The 21,596-nt window shown below is 36.4% G+C and overlaps 1 protein-coding gene across 1 annotated transcript in view; it reads right to left on the bottom strand.

Annotated features, from left to right (window-relative positions):
• MALRD1 (MAM and LDL receptor class A domain containing 1) overlaps positions 1-21,596 on the bottom strand; it is a 405,586-nt gene that overhangs the window by 381,053 nt on the left and 2,937 nt on the right. The window contains exon 2 of the mRNA XM_062210772.1: positions 10,322-10,462. Coding sequence (XP_062066756.1) covers positions 10,322-10,462 — 141 coding nt within the window. The remainder of the gene's footprint in view (positions 1-10,321; positions 10,463-21,596) is intronic.

Genomic DNA, 21,596 nt, shown 5'->3' with positions numbered 1-21,596 from the left:
TTCTGCCAAAGGCCATTCGGATATTTAAAGCATCCTTCACAGACCATAAAAAATTATCAACTTAAAAATTAGCCTGCTATAGATTTACTGCATTTTGGGCATCTTCTTCAGTTGCCTTGGCAGGGCCAGACCAAATGATTTTGTGGACCTTCTAAGCCCACAGGCCAGATGTTCCCCACTCTTGCTCTAAAGGAACAAAGCAAGCCAGAGATTTGCGACCAAATCATGTTGCTAATTAGCCTCCAAGTACAAACATCCAGATCTCCAAACCTTACATTTAGAACTTTTTTCTAGTTTAACAAGTTAAATGGGCTTCTTTTTCATTACAAAAGTCAATTATAAGTACAGATGGACAATCGAGTAATAATAAAATTTTCTCTCCTAAAAACTTCAAAGTTAGTGTATCTATTGCTGCCATAACAAATGTTCACATACTGAGCATCTTAAAAAACACAAATTCATTATCTCACAGTTTCTACAGATCAAAAGCCCAGGCAAGTGCGGTTTAGATGGGTTTTGGCTTTGATGTTCAAAAAGCGGAAATGAAATTGCTGGCTGGCTCTATCTGCTCCTTTCTGATGCTTCGCAGATGAATCTGCTTGGAGTCTTTCAGGGTGTGTGTTGGAAGATTTGAAGTCCATGCAGCCCTAAGACTGAGATCCCTGCTTCTTTGCTTGCTGGTAATCAGTGATTGTTCTCTACTTGCAGAGGTTCCATCGTTCCTTGTTTTGTGGTGCTCCTTCTCCATTTTCAAAGCCAGTGATGCAAGTCAAGTACTCCCATTTTATTTATTTTTTTTAAGTACTCACATTTTAAATGTCTCTTATCTTCCCTTCTGCCTCATCTCTCCTGCCTTCCTTTTATAGGGGCCATGTGATTAGATTGGGCCCACTTGAAAAGTCCAAGGTAATACTCCAATTTTAAGGTCCACTGATTAGTTACCCAGGTCACATTTATAAAGTCTCTTCACAGCAGTACCTAGATTGGTGTTTGATTGTATAACAAGGAAATGAGCATCTTGGGTTGGATGTCTTTAGAATTCTGCCTATCACAATCAGGTGGACAAAAATTGGATTCTCCTGTTCCATTTGCTACATTTCAAGGTGATGATAAAATAAATAAATACAGTAGTTTGTAAAATACAGTACTTTGTCTCTCTTGACTAATTGACTTGTAGGGTATGTTAGATAAGAGTGCTTACTCATCACAGTTCCCCATATTCATATTCAGAGATTGACATTTGCCAGGTGATTTCCAATTTAATGGGTAAAATTCCCTGCCTGTACGCATGTAATGGAATCAGTACTGATCTTTGTTCATGATTCAAAACATATGTCATTTGAAATATATATATAATGTTTATTTCAGTATACTACTACTGGGTTTTAGCTACTTCTGTTGAGTATGGATTTTTTTTTTCATTTGTGGCTGAATTAATTTGAAGAATATATATTCATATAAGTTAAACAAATAAACAAGCTATCTGCCTATACAGATAAAATTTCTGCCAAAAAGGAAATCAAATCATGCTTAGGAAGACATTTTTATACCTCAATAGAGAAAGTAGCAAATGCATCATTTTTCAGCACTCTTCAGTAAAGTAATATCACTCACTTTAATATATTTGAGAGCTTGCCTACTAGGGTCATATTGTGAAATTTCATTGGTATGATATCAGTCAATTTAAGTATCTAAGTTGTCAACTGTGATTTCCCCACTGATGTATAACTCTGAATTTGATTTAAAATAAATGAGAAAATAAGCATTTCCCAATATACAACTCATGTCAGATTTGTTTGGAAAATATCATACAGTTTACTCACTTCAAACGTGTGTGCATGCATGTACACACAAAAATATCAAGAATACTGAGGTTATTAGCTAGACAATCAAATACTGAAGCTCTCTAAAAAATACTATGATTAGGCAGAATGAGTCATTAAACAGCACATATGTGTATCTTTGAAATTCCTTCCACTATTCTTGAGCCACAGCCACACATCCATCAATATGTCTTATTTCTGTTGGCTGGCTGTACAGCAGCAGAAATGGGATTGTCAACTGTGAAGGATTTGGGATGCAGGAGGGAGAAGAAAAGAAAATGATGCTGATGAGCAATATCAGTGACACTTGGGGGACAGCCTCTGACATTCCCAATATACACTTTCAGCCTCATCTTCGTTTCCAAAGACAGTCCCCACAGGTCAGAGTGGACTGCATGACATTGCCTGAGTGTACCAACTACTTCTACATAGTCCTTATATGCCCCTTTCAGTCTGAAGTATCATTTCTCTCACCTCTGTCCATTGAAATACAAATCATCTTTCAAGTCTTCTCTAAAATGTCCTTTTGGTCTACAGTCAGCACTTGCTTCTAGGTCCAGAACAATTTGCTCAAACCCATATTTCAACATCTTTTTCTTTCTCTTTTACAGAACTGCATTACTCCTGAACATGTATCTCAGAGAGATAATAAACATCTTGATATGCAGACTTCAGTTTGTTATCTTTTTATAACCTATGCAGAATTCATCATGGTATCTTACACATTAAAGTTAGTAAAAATCTTTTGATTTAAATTAAGAACTGTCATTATCAAATATAAAATATACTTTAAAATACATAACTTTTAATTTTCAGTTTTTAAAATAATATAACTACCATACTGAAATTGGGAAAAGTGAAAAAATACTGTACTTCTACTTCACTAACATGTCTTATTTATACTTTTATTCTTATTAAAAAGGTTTCATACCATAACCAAATTTTTTTCAAAACTGAGAGTTCAGATGAATTTTCAAATGACAGTGCAACATTTGTAAAGCTGACTCTGATGCAGAATCAAGGTACACTTTACACTAAAGTTTGCTACAAATGTTAATATTAGACACAAAAATTAAAATGATAATTTGTAAAGTCCCAGAGGATAAATTACATTCTTTGTTCAGGTCTCTTCAATACCGCATAGTATTTGATGAAACAAATGTTCAATTGATGTCTAATGAACAGACTAGGGGAAAGCAAAATACAGCCCAAAGAAATATCCCAGCTGCCACCTGATTTGTATTTCTTGTGAGATATTAGATTTTTACATGTTTAAATGATTAAAAATTCAAAACACAAAAATATATTATCAACAAAAATATGAATTATAAATTTTTATGTCTGTAAATAAAATGTCTATTATAACACAGTCATGCTTAATATTTTTGTATTATTTATAGTTGTTTTTACAATAGAATGGTATAGTTCAGTAGTTAGGACATAAAACATAGGACTCAAAAAGTCAAAAATGTTTACTATCTATCCTTTTAAAGCAAAAGGGTACAGACCTCTGGAAGAGATGAGTCACTCAAGGGAAATCTTTAAAAACAAGATAGATGTTCCATACAATATCTGTGAAACACACACACTATATTCTTGTGATATTGTGAACTGTTAAGTATGTATATGCAGATATAAGAAAACTTGTTTTATGGGTGTTTTACTATTCATATATAGCTACAAGGATAAAAGTTATGTCTCTATCACTAGACTGAAAGTTCATGGGGGAGAAGAGCTGTGCTTTTGTTCACCTTTCTGCCTGCAGGCCCTGGATTAGAATGTAGAGCAGTGTAGGTGCTCTATAGTTTCTGCAATAACAAACACATAAGGAATAAATGAATAATAAATTTTCACTGTTTTCAAAATAAATAGTTATTCAGACTAAAAAGGCAGCAGAAATGTGATCTAGGAAGTGAGAATCTGGGATTCTTTTCTCCACTTGTGGGCCTTTACCATTTATTCTTAATAAAATAATCCAACTCTATGCCTGGATAATGCAGCCTGCCTACTGTTAAGGAAGGGGTTATGGTTCTACTGCCCTTCAGAATGGGCAGCAAAGAGCAACTCTGGAGATCTGGGTGTTCACTCAGAGGAAACCCTCAGTGGTGAACATGATTACATTAAAATAAGAAATATACGTTCTTAGAATTGTCTACAAATCACATTGAGTTTGTTAAAACCTAATTAATTTTTTGTAAAAAATGACAAAACTTAAAAAAAAAAAAATAAGAAATACCTAAAAGCTGGCACGTGCAGAGGCTTTACAGAGCAACAAAGAGGCACATTTTTAAGGGAATACAAACTAGGAAGAAGGGATCAGGACAAGTCATATTCCCTCAGACTTTGGACTGGGTTCGGCTTAGATGCAGCTGAAGGGTTGGACTATAGCTCTGATAGAAAGGCTGCTGTCTCCTTGGCCTGAAAACCTGGAAGGGGAATCTCACACACCCATAGCTGTCAGAAAGATAAGAGAGAATTCTAGAAAGAAAAGAGCTAGGAAAAGAGTGTCTCATATTCTGTGAGTAAAACATGCTCAAGTCTCTGGCTAAAATGGAGGCATTCACATGTAAGAAGCACCTCTTAGCAACCAAGGATGAAAGAGCTGAGTTGATATTTGAACTGCTTCATACAACAAACAACATGGAGTTCAAAATCTCAGTTTACACAAGTTAATAACCTGCTTAAACAAATCATCACCACTCTCTGAAGGAAGAGAATAGAATTTAGAGCCTCCACAACGTAAATATTCACAATGTCCAGTATACAACTCAAAATTATCTAATAATCAGGGAAATGTAATCATACACAGAGAGCTCAAGAAGCTCATGAATGATTTAAATTATGAAAAAACTCTACATGGATTTCAAAATTTTGTGCCAGAAATAAACTTATCCTTTAATTATACCTTTCCGTGAAATTTTCAAAGCACCCTTGTTTCATGAGTATACACAGGGCAACTCTGAGATGACGAAAACAGTAATTTCAAAACTGCTATTTTAATTATGCACAATGAAGAAACTGAAAACACGCTTATAATGAACAAAAACATAAGGAATTTTAGCATAGAAAATAAAATTCAAGCAACCAACTAAAAATGTTAGAATTAAAAAATATATCTGATTTTTTAAATTGCCAGATGGATTTATAAGCATAATGAAGATAACGAAAGAATGAATGACTGAACTTGCAGACAGATCACTGAAATTACTCAATCTGCAAAAAAGAGAGATAACAAAAGCAAAATATACAATGAGACCTCATAACTGAAATATAAGAAGGAGAAACAGAATGAGATAGAAAAATATCTGAATAAATAATGGCAGAATATGTTCCAAAATCTGTAAAACACATACATTTTAAGTTTAAGAAGCTTAGGGTCCAGTATTGTGGCACAGCAGGTTAAGCCACTGTTTGCCATGCCAGCATCCATATCATCTGAGTGCCAGTTTCAGTCCCAGCTGCCCCACTTCCCATCCAGCTTCAGCTAAATTGCCTGGGAAAGCAATGAATGGTGGCCCAAGCACTTGAAACTCAGTCATCCAATTGGGAGACCCAGATGGAGTGCCAGGCTTCTAGATTCGGCCCCGCCCAGACCTGACTATTGAAGCCATTTGGGGAATGATCACTGGATGGACAATCCTTCGCTCTTCTCTCTCTCTCTCTCTCTCTCTCTGTCTCTCTCTCTCCATCTCTCTTTCTCTCTCCCTTTGTCCCTTCCTCTCCCTGTTCTCTGTCATTCTATATTTTAAATAAATAAATCCTTTTTTTTAAGCAATAAAAGCTTAAACCAAGAAGAACAAAATAAAAAATTCCAAACTGAAAAACAAAGATAAAAGACCAAATCTTAAAAGCATCAAAACTACAAAGATATATTCCATACAACAAAAATAACAACTTGGAATTCTGAAATTAGAGAGACTGAAAGACAAATAATACCTTTAAAACACTGGGGGAAAAAAAGACTGAAAAATGTTATAGCCAGTGAGAATATATTTCATGAACGAAAGTAAAACGAAAACATCTTAAGAAAGGGAAATCGAAAATAATTTGTCATCAGCAGAATTATACTTCAAGAAATAAAAATGGAAATTCTTTAAACTGAAGACAAATGATACGAGAGACAAACTGACAGTCAAAATGAATGAAGTAGGGGCCTGCATTGTGGTGTAGTATGTTGAGCCGCCACCTGTGATGCTAGCATCCTATATGGGCACCGGTTACTGTCCTAGCTGCTCTGCTTCCTATCCCACTCTCTGTTTGTGGCCTGGGAAAAGCAGCAGCAGCTGGCCAAAGTGCTTGAGCCTCTGCCACCCACATGGGAGATCCAGATGAATCTCCTGGATCTTGGCTTCGGCCTGTCCCAAGCCTGGCAATTGCAGCCATCTGGGGAGTGGACCAGCAGATGGAGGATCTCTCTAACTCTGTCTTTCAAAATAAATAAATAAATCATTTTTAAAAAAAGAAATTAAGTGACTTGTAAGTATTAAATATGATAACATATTATTTTCTTCTTAACTTATTTTTGATATTATTTACAGCAAAAAATTATAAAATGCATTTGTGGGATTGTAATATATGTAGATTATAAATGGAGAGCCTACATGTGACCAACTATAGAACAAAATAGAAGTACTAGAAGCTGTTTAATAGCATGTATGTTCCATAATGTAATAAATGGATATTAGATCTGATTTAACAATTAATCAGAAGCTCTCATATTCCCATTTAAAAGTGACTTTTCAAATAAATTATAACTTTGATAGCCTATACATTTTAGATGTACAATGAATTACAAATTTAAAAAATCTCTCTATCACCTTTCATATCAGCGCAATTACAGAATTATTCAGACTCATATTCTTATTCCCACTTTTTAAAATAGTCTTACCATCACTGCAAAGATGTATTGACATTTTAACCAAATTCAGTGCTATACACTTTTAAAAATCAATACTACACTTTAATCTCTCTGCCCCTGAGCATAGATTTCAAATACCAGCAAGAGTGAATTTTATTGTTCTCACAGATTTCTCAACCTATGCTCTGAAAACTCAAGGCATTGTTTACATGAAAAATATTGTTTTGGAACACTGGTAAATTATTTCAAGAAAAAGCTAATCAAAAATGTTATTAACTTTTTTTCAAGAGACAGAGAAAGAAAGATGTCCTATCCGCTAGTTCATTCCCCAAACAGCCACAACAGACAGGACTGAGCCAGGCTGAAGCCAGGAGCCTGGAGCTTCTTCCATGTTTCCATGTGGGTGTAGGGGCCCAAGTACTTGGGCCATCTTCTGCTGCTTTCCCAGACACATTATCAGAGAGCTGGATTGGAAGTGGAACAGCAAGTACTTGAACCAGTGCCCATATGGGATGCTGGCAACACAGGTAGAGACTTAGCCTATTATGCCACAACACTGGCCACAATGTTATTAACTATTAAAATAGGGAATTTAAGTGGAGACAAGATTTAAGAATACTTTTCTGTAATTATTTTCAAATACCTAATATCTAACACCAGAATGTTTGTTTACTTAAAAGTGCTGCTAAGAAGTACTCATAACTTAATGTTAAATTCTACAAATAAGAAATGCATGACTACCATTAAAATCACCAGCCTTGATTTAGTTATTTCAGATAATATTTTGCATCTTTTCCTTATGCAGTGTGAATTATTAATATCCCCATTTCAGGGGCCCATTGCTGTAGTAGGCTAAGCTTCCACCTGTGGCAGCCGCATACCATATAGGTGCTGGTTGGCAACCTGGCTGCTCCTCTTCCAAGCCAGCTCTCTGCTATGGCCTGGGAAAGCAGTAGAGGACGGCCCAAGTACTTGGGATCCTGCAACTGTGTGGGAGACCTGGAAGAAGCTCCTGGCTCCTGACTCCTGGTTGCTGGCTTCTGATTGGCCCAGCTCCTGCCGTTGTGGCCATTTGGGGAATGAACCAACAGAGTGAAGACCTTTCTCTCTGTCTCTCCCTCTCTCCATCTGTAACTCTACCTCTCAAATAAATAAATAAAAATATTTTTTTAAAATAACTCCTCATTTTATAGATGAGGAAACTAAGACCACAGAGCCAGCTGGCTCACAGCACAGGGAAACCCAACTAAGTCTCCTGACTCTGGAGATTATTTTACATTAACAATTGTCTGTCTATACATCTGGTTTTGATTTGAATTGCTGCATTTTAACTCTTGAGTAAGCCATCAAGAAATAGGCATGGAAACATGAGAAAACAAAAGAGCATGGAGAGAAAAGCAAGTGGAACAAAAGATGGAGGGAAGGCAAGAAAGAAGCACAATGACAGAATTTCTGAGGTTGTCTAACTCCAAGGTGAAGAGACAAGCAAAAGAAATAAAACAAGAACCACATAAGAAAGAGAAAATAACTGGATTTCTGCCGACAAGAAAATGCTAGGATTAATAAATGCATTCATTCTTCTGAGAAAATAAGAGTAACCCTAAAGGAGAGATGTATGCAATCAACACTTGCAAGACATTGCAATGGCTGAGGTTGGGAACAAGATTCAGTATCACCACCTGATATAACTAAATCTTTAATAAAAGTTTCCTGTACTGTTAGTGGTTGGTCCTATTTCTGAGTCTGGTCCCTTTTCTTTGAAAAAGTTGGTTTATTCCTATCAAATATTAAAAGTTCTCGTGGCTAGCGCTATGGCACAGCAAGCTAATCCTCTACCTGCGGCACCAGCATCCGACATGGGTGCTGGTTCAAGTACTGGCTGCTCCACTTCTGATCCAGTTCTCTGCTATGGCCTAGGAAAGCAATAGAGGATGGCCAAAGTGCTTGGGACCCTACACCAAAATGGGATACCCGGAAGTAGATCCTGGATCCTGGCTTCAGATCAGCACAGCTCCGGCCGTTGTAGCCATTTGGGGAGTGAACCAGTGGATGGAAGACCTCTCTCTCTCTCTCTCTCTCTCTCTGTTTCTCTCTCTCTCTCTCTCTCTCTGTAACTCTACCTCTCAAACAAATAAATAAAATCTTTTTAAAAAATTTCTAACAAAAGTTCAAGGGATCTCCAAAAAGTTCATGGAAAATGCATATTAAGGGAAAAAATGCATGGATTGTATTTCAAAATCTTTTTGTACTAAAACAAACTTACCTTTAATTACATTTTCCATATATCTTTTGAAGTATCTTCATATGTTTTATATAAAAGCCAAACATGAGGTCAATGTTGTGATACAACAGATTAAGCCACCACCTGAAATGCTGGTATCCCAAATGGATGCCAGTTTGAGTCTCAGCTGCTCCACTTCTGATCCAACTCCCTGTTAATCTGCATGGGAAAGAAGTGGAAGATTGCCCAAGTTTTGGGGCCCTTGCACCCATGTGGGAAGTCCAGATGGATTTATAGGCTTCTTTCTTTAGCCTAGCCCAACCCTGGCCATGCTGGCCATTTGGGGAGTGGACAGAGAAGATTCTCTCTCTCTCTCTCTCTCTCTCTCTCTCTCCCCCCCTTAACTCTGCCTTTCAAATAAACAATATTTTTAAAAAGCCAAATGAAACAAAAAACCCCATCTGATTTATATATATTAAAGCTAGTATCACCAGCAAAATTATTCAGAAATGCACTGAACATTGCCTCATTGTTTGAAGTTTCAGGTACTCTATGATAACTGTTAGCAACAAAATCTTATTTAGCTCTCAGAAAACTATTCTAAGAAGTTATCATCATTTTGCCATCTTAAAATTTAGAAAATCAAGGCTCAAAACAGTAAACATCTCTCAAGATCTCACAGGTAGGCAGTGATACATCTGTGGCTCTAATCCTCCTCAGTAATGTTTATGTAACATTTCCTAAGGAACAATGGATCGTTTCAATTTATCTCCAGGGTAATAATGATACTTAAACAATTTTATTTAAGTGTATTTATTTGAAGGAAGTTTCACAGTTATAAAAATAATCACTCTTAAGTTATACCAGGCAATATGTTACCTCTTTTCACACCAGATCAGAGTGGGCTTAGAGTTAATCATCTCGTACAAAATGTTGAAGGAATAAGTTCATTATATAGGGATGAAGAAATGAATGTATTTGTCTTCAGAGTCACCTCAAAGGCTAGTGAGTAGCCCGCTAGAGAGTTTTCTAGTCTACCTGATTAAGCAACTGTAAATAGAGCTGATGTCAGTCCAGCCAAAAGAAATTTGAAAGTCTGACTAATCTATTTTGTATTAGCATGTTTATATTTTATAACTTCCATAGTAAAAAGATTTGGAAAATACCAAGTGTTAGCTAAATAGATCTGTTGAAATCCCAGGAACCAAACTATGAGAATCTGATGAGAAAGTTTAGAATCATAAGTATTTTGAAAATGGTTAAAGAATGCCTAAAATTAGATATAATTATTAATATGTAAATATTAACCAAGATTCTACTCCTCTAATCAAACACTTGAGAGAAAAAAGGAAGGAAGCAAGAAAGGGAAGAATAAACAATGGAGTAAAGGGAAGAAATAAACAAATTCAAATCATTTACCAGACATATCACCATTGTGATCATAAAACGGAGGGAACAGATCCATCATCCCATTTCTCTTCGTCCAAACAAGTTGCAGATCCTGATCTTGTGCCATAATACAGAGCCCATCCTCAAAATCACATCTTTCATAATTTGAGCCTAGTGAGAGAAAAAGTAAACGTGTTCACAATCTGATCTGGCTTAAGAAGCATGACAACACTAGAAAAGAATGCTTAACAACAAATCACAAATATAGGTTGATTAGGATTGCTTCTCACAAATCTGTTTCTTTTATTAATGCAAAGCTTTTTCTGTATACAGTATTCTAATAAATTATCATGCTCAGCATGCTCACATAGAAAGAACATCAAAAGAGTTCAGAAGGCTGAGGACCTAGTACTTTTTTAAAAAATGCTTTTATTTAATAAATATAAATTTCAAAAGTACAACTTTTGGATTATAGCGGTTCCCCCCCATAACCACCATCCCACCTACAAACCATCCCATCTCCTACTCCCTCTCCCATCCCACTCTTCATTAAGTTTCATTTTCAATTATCTTTATATACAGAAGATCACCTTGGTATATACTAAGTAAGGATTTCAACAGTTTGCACCCACACAGACTACACAAAGAATAAAGTACTGTTTGAAGACTAGTTTTACCACTAATTCGCATAGTACAACACATTAAGGACAAGATCCTACATGGGGAGTAAGTGCACAGTGACTTCTGTTGTTGATTTAACAATTGACACTCTTATTTATGATGTCAGTGATTACCCAAGGCTCTGGTCATGAGCTGCCAAAGCTATGGAAACCTCGTGAGTTCACCAACTCTTATCATATTTAGACAAGGTCATAGTCAAAGTGGAAGTTCTCTCCTCCCTTCAGAGAAAGGTACCTCCTTCTTTGATTGCCTGTCCTTTCCACTGGGATCTCACTCACAGAGATCTTTCATTTAGGTCAATTTTGCCACACTGTCTTGGCTTCCATGTATGAGAAACTCTCATGGGCTTTTTAGCCAGACCCGAATGCCTTAAGGGCTGATTCTGAGGAGGTCCTGGTACTGATTTTGGTTCTTATTAATGAAATGTCTTACCTAAATCTTTCAAACACAGCAAGCTCATTTCCTTACTTGTAACATTAGCATAATACGCTTTGCATTCTCTCACATATGATTACTATGCAGTCTAAAGACATATTACGCATACATAAAAGTTTTTACAACTCTTAGCTACCATGATATATAAGGAATAATTAAGGTTTTATCTTCAACTCAGTTTGAATCTTCCTGCCATCTAGGCATATCAGAAGTCCAATCCATAGAAGGCCCTCTGATTAAAGCCCAACATCCCTGAGAGTGATGTAGCCCTGCACAGCACTTGATGAATCTGTGTCCCTGGAAACCTTGGTGCTCTTACCTCAGCAAAGGTATTTCTGGCTCTTCTTTTCTAGATACAACTGATGCAGGAGGAGCATTCTAGTACTTCATTTTTTACAACAGTTCCCAAATAGAGCTAACATCTATGAATTTCACATTCTAAAGGTAGATGATTTCAACCACAAATAGCCCCTCCCTGGGTTTTGGTTCTCAACAACTATGGAGATTGCCCTTTGACACTTCCTTCTTTCCCTGGCTGGTAGCATTAGCCAAAGTGGGAGTAAATATGTTGGTTAATATCAGAGAGTTCTAAGTGACCTAGTCACAAAAACATAATTTTATTTAATCAACTAGAAAAAATCTTAACTAATTATAGTATATCTGATCTATTTTCTTAAGATCATCCAGATGAGAATTAAAAGCTGATTTAGAAATGTCACTTTTAAACATTATTTAAACCTGATTAACTACCAATGATCCATGTTACTAATTATTTTACTTCTATATTCCTTATTTTTGAAAGATTTTTCCAACCAGCAGTACTCTGTAGTAATGAGAAGATTCCTCACTGCTACAATTTATTAAGGTAGTTTGTTCTGTGCTAAGCATTTCCCTTGCAGTAGGTTATCTCATATAAAAACCCCAGGAAGCATACATTTCCTTCCACTTTAAAGATGAAGAAAGTTAGAAAATGTCTTAAGCAATTCAGTAAAATCCAAAGACAGAACAGCTGTTGAGTGCTGGGGTCAACTTTGGAAACTGAGTCTTAAAGCTCTGTTCCAAAATCCAGCTGGTAATCAACTGCCTGATCTTTAGCCAAGACCTAGAATTTAAAAGATATCAGAGCTTGATCACTTTAAAAACTGAAGTCCAGGAATGAAGATATTTTCCTTCCTGAAGTCACATTTGAATATTGCACCTCACCCAAACAAAGCCAAAAAAAAAAAAAAAAAACTATTTCATGGAGCCGGGCATTGTGATGTAGCAGGTAAAGCCACTACCTGCAGTGCCAGCATGACATTTGTGTACCAGTTCGAGTCCCAGCCACTCCACTTCCAATCCAGCTCTCTGCTAATGTGCTTGAGAAAGCAGGAGAGAATGGCCCAAGCGTTTGGGCCCCTGCACCCACATGGGAGACCTGGAAAAAGCTCCTGGTTCCTGGCTTTGGATCAGCCCAGCTCCAGCCTTGAGGCCATTTGGGGAGTGAATCTATAAAGATCTCTCTCTCTCTCTCTCTCTGACTCTGCCTTTCAAATAAATAAATAAACCTTTTTAAAAGAACTATTTCATTCCTTTTTATTTGTATATATTTATTTGAGAGTCAGAAAAACAGAAAGACAGATAGCTTCCAACCCCTGATTCACTCCACAAACGCCTGCAACAGCCAAGTCTGGGCCAGGCTGAAGCCAGAAGCCGGGAACCCTATGCAGGTCTCCCACGTAGGTGGCAGAAATCCATTTATTCAGCCATCACTGTTCCTCCCAAGGTCTGCATTAGCAGGAAGCTGAAATCAGAAATAGAGTCGAGACTGGAACCCAGGTATGCCAATATGCGAGGCAGACAACCCAAATGGTGTCTTAACTGCTGCTTCAAACGTCTAATCCAGACTATATTTCTTCACACCCAGATGGGCAGTGGCAACACAGGGGGAAAATTGACAGGCTCTGAACATGGGCAAAATTGGACAATGATGGGATTTACCTTTGCTACATAAACATTTTTTCGACTGATACTGACTGCTTCTATGTATATAACTTTGAGTTTATTTTACCAGAAAACTCCCCATTTCCTTACTATGATTACAAAATAACATCAGCAATAGAAAGGAAAATAAAACATCTTTTTGTTAGTTTCAAGGGAAAAATCAGAACAGAAGAGAGATAAAAGTAATCCTGTGATTGAAGCCTCCATGCCTAATATTACTCCATTTCTAGAATAAACACAAGAGCTAATAGAAAGGCTATTTATTAGGTAACTTTAAAATATCATTTATTTTAATTATAAAAGCAATAGATGTTATTTCGGGAAAGATAAAATTATAAGTATAAAAAATAAAAGTTACATGTAAGCCCAACACACTGAAATATTTCTTACATGCAACACTATGATTATTATATCTCTACACATATCAGTAATCATGACTGCTTCCAAAACAATATATCATGAGCATTTTCAACTTTTAAATAGCATCAAAAATTGTGACAATTGTACAGATGTAAGACAATTATACATAAACTCAACTTTAAAAATTAAATTATTCATATTTTCTATCATATTAAATACTGTGAATTTGTTACATGGACTTATTTTATTCATCAGAATGTTTTAAAGATTCATTTATTTGAATGACAGAGTGACACAGAGAAAACGACAGGGAGAGACAGATTGATCTTTCACACTCTGTTGCACTCACCAAATGGCCAAAATAGCCAGAAATGGGCCAGATTTAAGCCAGGAGCCAGAATTCCACCTGCTCTCCAACATGGATGGCAGGGGCCTAAGCACAGGGTCAATCTTTTACCTGATTTCCCAAGCACATTAGCAGGGAGTTGTAACAAAGGCAGAATAGCCAGGTCTTACTCCAGCACACCAATATAGAGTGACATTGTTATAAATAGCAGCTTAATCCGGGCCACAGCAGAGAGCTGGACTGGAAGAGGAGCAAACCAGGGACAGAATCTGGTGCCCCAACTGGGACTAGAACCTGAGGTGCCAGCGCCACAGGCAGAGGATTAGCCTAGTGAGCCACGGCACCGGCCTCTCCCAATTACTTTTAAAAGTAATTTACTTTCATGTCATCCTATTGAAGAGATAATGTTTATACTTAATATCATTTGGTAATAGACTATCATCTCTCAGATTTTCAGTATGCACTTCTAAGTTAATTTCTATACATTTAACCAAAGTTCAGATTATATGAAGCAAATACATTTGGGAGAAAAAACTATTGTTCTCTATTTTTTTTTTTTTTTTGACAGGCGGAGTTAGACAGTGAGAGAGAGAGAGCAGAGAGAAAGGTCTTCTTTTTCCATTGGTTCACCCCTAAATGACCGCTACAGCCGGCGTGCTGCACCAATCTGAAGCCAGGAGCCAGGTGCTTCCTCCTGGTCTCCCATGTGGGTGCAGGGCCCAAGCGCTTGGGCCATCCTCCACTACCTTCCCGGGCCACAGCAGAGAGCTGGCTGGAAGAGGAGCAACCGGGACAGAATCCGGCACCCTGACCGGGACTAGAACCCAGCGTGCCGGTGCCGCAGGTGGAGGATTAGCCAGGTGAGCTGTGGCGCCAGCCAAAACTATTGTTCTCAAATTCAAAAACACAAAAGGTATTAGGTTAGAATCTCAGAACTTTATGATATATACTATAAAATCATGAATATAAAATAGATTCCTAAATAGTAAAATGAATAGAAAAGTTCTTAAGCATGACATGCAGTAGGGGATATAGATATATATATATATATATATATATATATATATATATTTCTTCTTTGAATTTTAGTAGGCTCGACTCTAAAGGTTAATTTATGTAACAGCTAATTTTCATACTAACTTCAGGCATACGAAAGTAATTGAAGAATGTATTCTGGAATTTTGAAAAACTGATAACATTCAGTGATATGGATCCATTGCAAGGGTTTATCTCCTTTCTGTACTAATAGTACATTTTATAATTTTCTGCTTGATTTATATCTAAATGGAATTAACAAAAAACTATTGCTATCTTTTTTGTGAAGTGAAAATAAAGTTAGGCCTTACACAGCAAGAATTTCGAACAATTATTAGTAGAGAAATCATACTCTTTGTACTTAAAAACATGGCTCTGGTATTATAAGAAACAAGTAAAAATAAAAAAGAAGGCACAGTAGACAGGGACATCAGCAATATATATTAGAAGTTCTTTCCACTCCCCATCAAAGAAAACCAACTGGCAGCCATCCATGGACAAGGAATTCCCTCATAAATATTCCAAAACTTGGGAATGAAGCTGATACATACTCCTCAATTGTTGAATTGAGAACAACCACATTCAAAGGATAAAGAACTGTTTCTCTTTGAACACATTGCCCTTCCACCGAGCAGGCAGAGCACCACACATGAAGCATTCCCCTGTACCCATGCTTTCTACAGTTAGAAGGAGACTTGGAGGTGAGCATTCAGCTTCCCTACCATTCTGAAGCCTTTTCTTGAAAGCCCACACATATCTTGCTTCTCAGGAACTTTTAAGCATCAGCAGGGTTAGAGCACCCAGAGTCAATCATACTCAAAGAATGGAGTGGAACTCATAGTAAGCAGCATGCCAATCTGCTTTCTGGAGAGATAAACCAAAAGCACCGCTCTGGAGGAAGCATAATCTGTAGGTCTGTCAAGTGCAAGTCTGCAGCCAGCTTCCCCATTCAACCCCTGTTCTCTGCTTCTGCCTTCCCTACCCCTGGAGGAAGATGCAAGTCAGGAATTATCCTCCTTGAGCTGAACTAGGCCCTGTTCTACCCAGTGGTCAAACTGTGATCTCAGAGACCTTGTGCAGACTCACAGCCAAACAAATGATCCTGTCCGACTACAGAATCCAAACAATAGGCCCGTCCATTCAAGGAAGACAACCTGCAACTCTGCCCTATCAGAGGCTATAGAGCCCAGCCAGAAGCTCCACCTCACTGAAGAATCCTTGTAGTGGACTCACTAGGCCACAGAGAACAACCAGCAATTCCATTCAACGTCAGAGCACAGGCAGTAACCCAGTTCAACTAGCAAACTTGATTTCAGTATCTACCTGTCTGTAGTCACTACCAAGTGACTTACCCAGAATTCTGGGCAACGTTAAATAGTGAAGTTCTATCAATACTAAAGAATACCTGCAAATGCCAAGAGAAGTGTCTGTTACCTCAAATATGCAAACAGCAACACAAGGACCCAAGTATTATGACAGATATGAAGGACACACAGACATTCTCCAGGATAAATCACATGATAGGCCACAAAACAAATCTTAACAAATTTAAGAGAACTGAAAACATTGCAGTTATCTATTTGGAACACAATGGCATGAAACTAGAAATCAACAGTGAGAGATCTTTGAAAATAGAAAAATATGTGGAAATTAAACAACACGCTCTTAAACAACCAATGGTTCACAAAAGAAATAAAAATGACAATTAAAGAAATCTAGAAACAAATGAAAGTGTAAACTCAACATATCAAAAATTCACACACACAAAAAAAAGACCTAAGGCAGAAACGTATGGTAATAAACGTCTATCTCAAAAAGGAAAGATATCTCAAATTAGCTATCTACCATTTCCTTCAAATAGCTAGAATAAGAAAAACTAAGTCCACAAAGTTAGTAGAAGAAAAAAAAATAATGAAGATGGTTTTAAAAATAGTACCCCAAAAGCAAGGGTAACAAAGACAGACTAATAAGCTTACATCGAATTCCAAACCTTCTACAAAGCAAAGAAACAATTAACAAAGAGACAACACACAGAATGGGACAAAATATTTTCAAACATACACTGGACAAGGGATTAGTATTCAAAATACATTTAAAAATTCAGATACCTCAATAGCAAGAAAAAAATAAGCTGAATTTTTTAAATGGACAAAGAATCTACCTGAAAATGTTTTGCTCAAAAGAAGACACAAATCACACACACACACACACACAAACAAAAAAAAAAAAAAAACATAAATAAAGAATGCTTAGTGTGATGGGAGATCCAAGATAACTGGATAGGTTGCAGCCACACTAACTTCGACTGCTGGGGGATATGAAAACAGCAAAGGAAGGAGCACGGTTCCAGGGGTCTGACTGATGGAAATTTTAGGCAAAGAAGTGAAAAATACAACAAGACTCTGAGGGACAAGGGTAGAGAAAACAGATACTGCTGCAGCTAGCAGTGCTGTGACACTAGCGGCCAGCTGTGAGCCAGCATCTTACCACACCAAGGTAAGGAGAAATTGTCAAGCACCCCACTAACCACAGTTTTAGCTGAAAGGGAATTTTGCAGTCACCTACAGACTGTTACTTCAGCCTACAGTGCTGACTGTGGTCTGAGTAACTGGTGGGCTTGGGGCACGGAAGCCACCTTGTTTCCTTCCCCTCACCAACTCCCACAGAACACCATACTTGACAGCAAAAAGTTGTTCTGTTCCAACCAGGATCAGAATCAGAGTCAGGGCAATATGAGGGGCAAAGGACAGATTTCCTGCATCCTGCAGCCATGGGAGTTTTAGGGTAACAATCACAAAGCTCACTCGGGCACTCTACATGAGCCAAGGGGATTCACAGAAAGAGCAATCAACAGTGAAATCCCATTCACAATAACCACAAAAAAATCAAATATTAGGAATAAATTTATCAAATAAGTGAAAGATCTCTACAATGAAAATTAATCAAACATTGATGAAAGAAATCATCAAGGACACAAAAAAATAGAAAGATGTTCCTTACTCAAGCACTGAAAGAATCAATATCATAAAAACTCTATACTACCAAAAGCAATCTATAGATTCAACGCAATCCCTATCAAAACACCAATCACACCTTTACAGAATTAGAAAAAGTAATCCTAACATTCACATGGAATAGCAAAAGACCCAGAATAGCCAAAGTAATCCTGAACAACAGAAATTGGCACTGAATGCATCACAAAATCTGGCTTCAAAACATACTGCAAAGCTGTAGAAATTAAAATAACATGTGATTAGCATAAAATTCAATACATAGATCAACAGAACAGAATAGAGAACTCAGAAATTAATCCACATACGTACAGCCAACTGATTTTTGACAAAAGTGCTCAAACCATACAGTGGAGTAAAGATAATCTCTTTACCAAATGGTGCTGGCAAAACTGGATATATATATATATTTATATATATATAAAACTCAACTTGATAAGGGTCAAAGACCTCGAGTTAGGACCTGAGAATATGAAGTTACTGAAAGAAAACAGGGGAAATACTCCAAGACATTGGTGTAAGGGATGACCTCTTGGACAAGACTCCCAAAGCACAGGCAACAAAAGCAAAACAAAATAAATGGGGCTACATCAAACTCAGAAGCTTTTGCACAGCAAAGGAAATCATCAACAGACCAAAGAGACATTGAACAACATGGGAAAAATACTTGCAAATCATCTATCTGACAAAGGATTAATATCCTGAGTATATCAGCAACTTAACAACAAAAAAATCACGAATCAGTTGAGAAATGGGAAAGACTTCAACAGTTCTCAAAAGAAGAAATACCAATGGCCAACAAATATATGAAAAAAAATGCTCAACATTTCTAGTCATTGGGGAAATGCAAACCCAAAGCACAATGAGATATCACCTCATCCCTGTCAGAATGGCTGAAACCCAAAACACGGGGGGTAACCAATGCTGGCAAGGATGTGGACAAAAGAGAACATATATACACTATTCGTGGGAATGTAAATTAGTACAGCCACTGTGGAAAACAGTGTGGAGATTTCTTTAAAAATTAGAAATAGACTTGCCATATGATCCAGCAATCCCACTACTGGTATATACCCAAAGAACATGAACCTGATGTATCAGAGATACTTGTACCAACATGTTTATAGCAGCACTGTTCACAATAGCCAAAATTTGGAAACAACCAAGGTGTCCATCATCTGATTAATGGATAAAAGAAAATGTGGTGTATATATACACAATGGAATATTATTCAGCTATTATAAAAAGAATAAAACTTTATCATTTGTAGTAAAATGGACACAGCTAGAGGACATGATGTTGAATGAAATAAGCCAGACACAAAAAGACAAATCCTGCATGTTCTCCCCTATATATGGGAGATAAAATTTAAAAAGAGGAAAGAAAGAAAATAAGAAAGGAAGGAAGAAAGAAAAAGAAAATATAAAAAAGAGAGAAAGAAATACCTGTATGTATCAGTGTTGCTGCTAATATAGTTTAGTGAAACTTTGTTTTATACTTTTGTCAAACCAATGGTTAAGAATGTTATACTACTATAGCTTTAATGACCTGTGATTATTTTAAAATTTACTATATATGGGTGAAATGGTCATTTTGCATTCATTTATTGTCTATAGCCATTGTATATATTCCCACTAAAGTCTTTTCGCTTTTTACTTGTGAAACTTCTTATTTTATAAAATAGTAAGCCTTTTTATTGTAATATAAACTTAAGATATGTTATCTCAAAACAATTAAAAAGAAAGGGAAAAGAAAGGAGTGTCCAAGGGAGAAAGGGGGAGGGAGGGAGGAAGGAAGGGAATATCATTATGTTCTTAGAATTGTATCTATAGACAATATTGAATCTGGTAAAAACTAATCAAAATTTTTTTTAAATCTAAAAAATGTGTAGTAACACTAATCATTAGGGAAATATGGATGACCTCACACCTGTTAGCATGTTCTTTATCAAAAAGATAAAAGATAACAATTGTTAACAAGGATGCAGTAAAAAGTGAATTCTCATATATTGTTGATGGGAATGCAAATTAATACAGCTGTTCTTGAAGACAGCATTAAGTTCCTGAAAAAATTAAAAATAGAATTACCCTATGATCCAGCAATCTTATCTGGGGGTATATATCCAAAGTAATTGAAGTCAATATGTTGATGGTTTTTATGCACCTCTATGTTCACTGCCACTTTGTTCACAACAACCAAAATATACAATAAACCTAAGTATCCATTGACTACAGGGAGGATAAATAGAATGTGGTACAAATACACAGTGGAATACACTTCAGCCTTAAAAAAGAAAAAAAAAATATCTGTCATATGTAACCATGTGGATGCACCTGGAGAACATTTTGCTCAATGGAATACCACTGGAACAAAAAGACAAATACTGAATGAACTCACTCACATGTGGAATTTAAAGTAGTTGAACTTAACGAAACAGAAAGCAGGAAGATGGGTACCAGAGACTAGAGGATGAGAAAAGGGAATGCGAAGTTATTTAACAAAGGATACAAAAACTTCAAATAGACAAGAGGATTAAGTTTTTAGATCTATTGTACAGCAGGGTGACTATAATCAATAATAATGTATTGTATACTTCAAAATAACTAGTTAATTTTCAAATGTCTCATCACAAAATTGATAAATAAATGAGGTGATGGACATGTTAATTTTCTTGGTTTATTCATGTCACATTGTATACATATAGCATAACATCAAAAATACTGTGAACCCTAAAATATAATATTTATTTAAAATATAATAATGTTAATAAAAATAATAAAAGAGAATGAGGAAGACTAGTCATTACAGACCAGCATGGAAACAGACAACACAGAACTTGTAATATGATTTTAACCATACACAGACCAAGATTAAAAGACATGTTTACCTGGCTAAGGATGTAAAAGATTGCTATAAAAGAGAGACTCTCCATGCAACACTTGTTACATCTACAAACCAGTTTTCTTCCTCACTATATATCAAGTGCTTAAATATTGTTTGTAAATAGAATTTGTTCTATTTTGAAGATTCAATTTTCTACTTAATTTCTTTAAAATATATTCTGAGTTAAAGCAATAGGAATGTCTTATTAAAATTATGTTCATCATATAAAACATATTTTCAAAAACCTACTAGTAGCACCCATTGCATCCGAAATCCAACTTAAACTATGCAAATTTTATTAAGAAAAGTCAACATATTAGTCCATTTCTTTAATGGTCACACCGTTTGGATATTAAAAGGAGCATGGGTTGATTTTTTTCTCAAAATAGGGCTAGTTGTACATCATTACAAAGTTAGATTTCTTTCTTTTTTTTTTTTTTTTTGCGGCCGCCGCAGCCCCAGGGGCCAGAAGGAGCCTGCGCAGCCTCTTGCCACGTGACCAACCCTCCCCACCCCCAATCCAAAGTTAGATTTCTTAAAAATGTGATCTATAACTTTAGCATCACAAGTT

The sequence above is a fragment of the Lepus europaeus genome, chromosome 14 (assembly GCF_033115175.1).
Source record: "Lepus europaeus isolate LE1 chromosome 14, mLepTim1.pri, whole genome shotgun sequence".
Taxonomy (NCBI): Eukaryota; Metazoa; Chordata; class Mammalia; order Lagomorpha; family Leporidae; genus Lepus; species Lepus europaeus.
The sequence above is the reverse complement of the archived record's forward strand: the minus strand, read 5'-3'. Positions and strand labels throughout refer to the sequence as shown.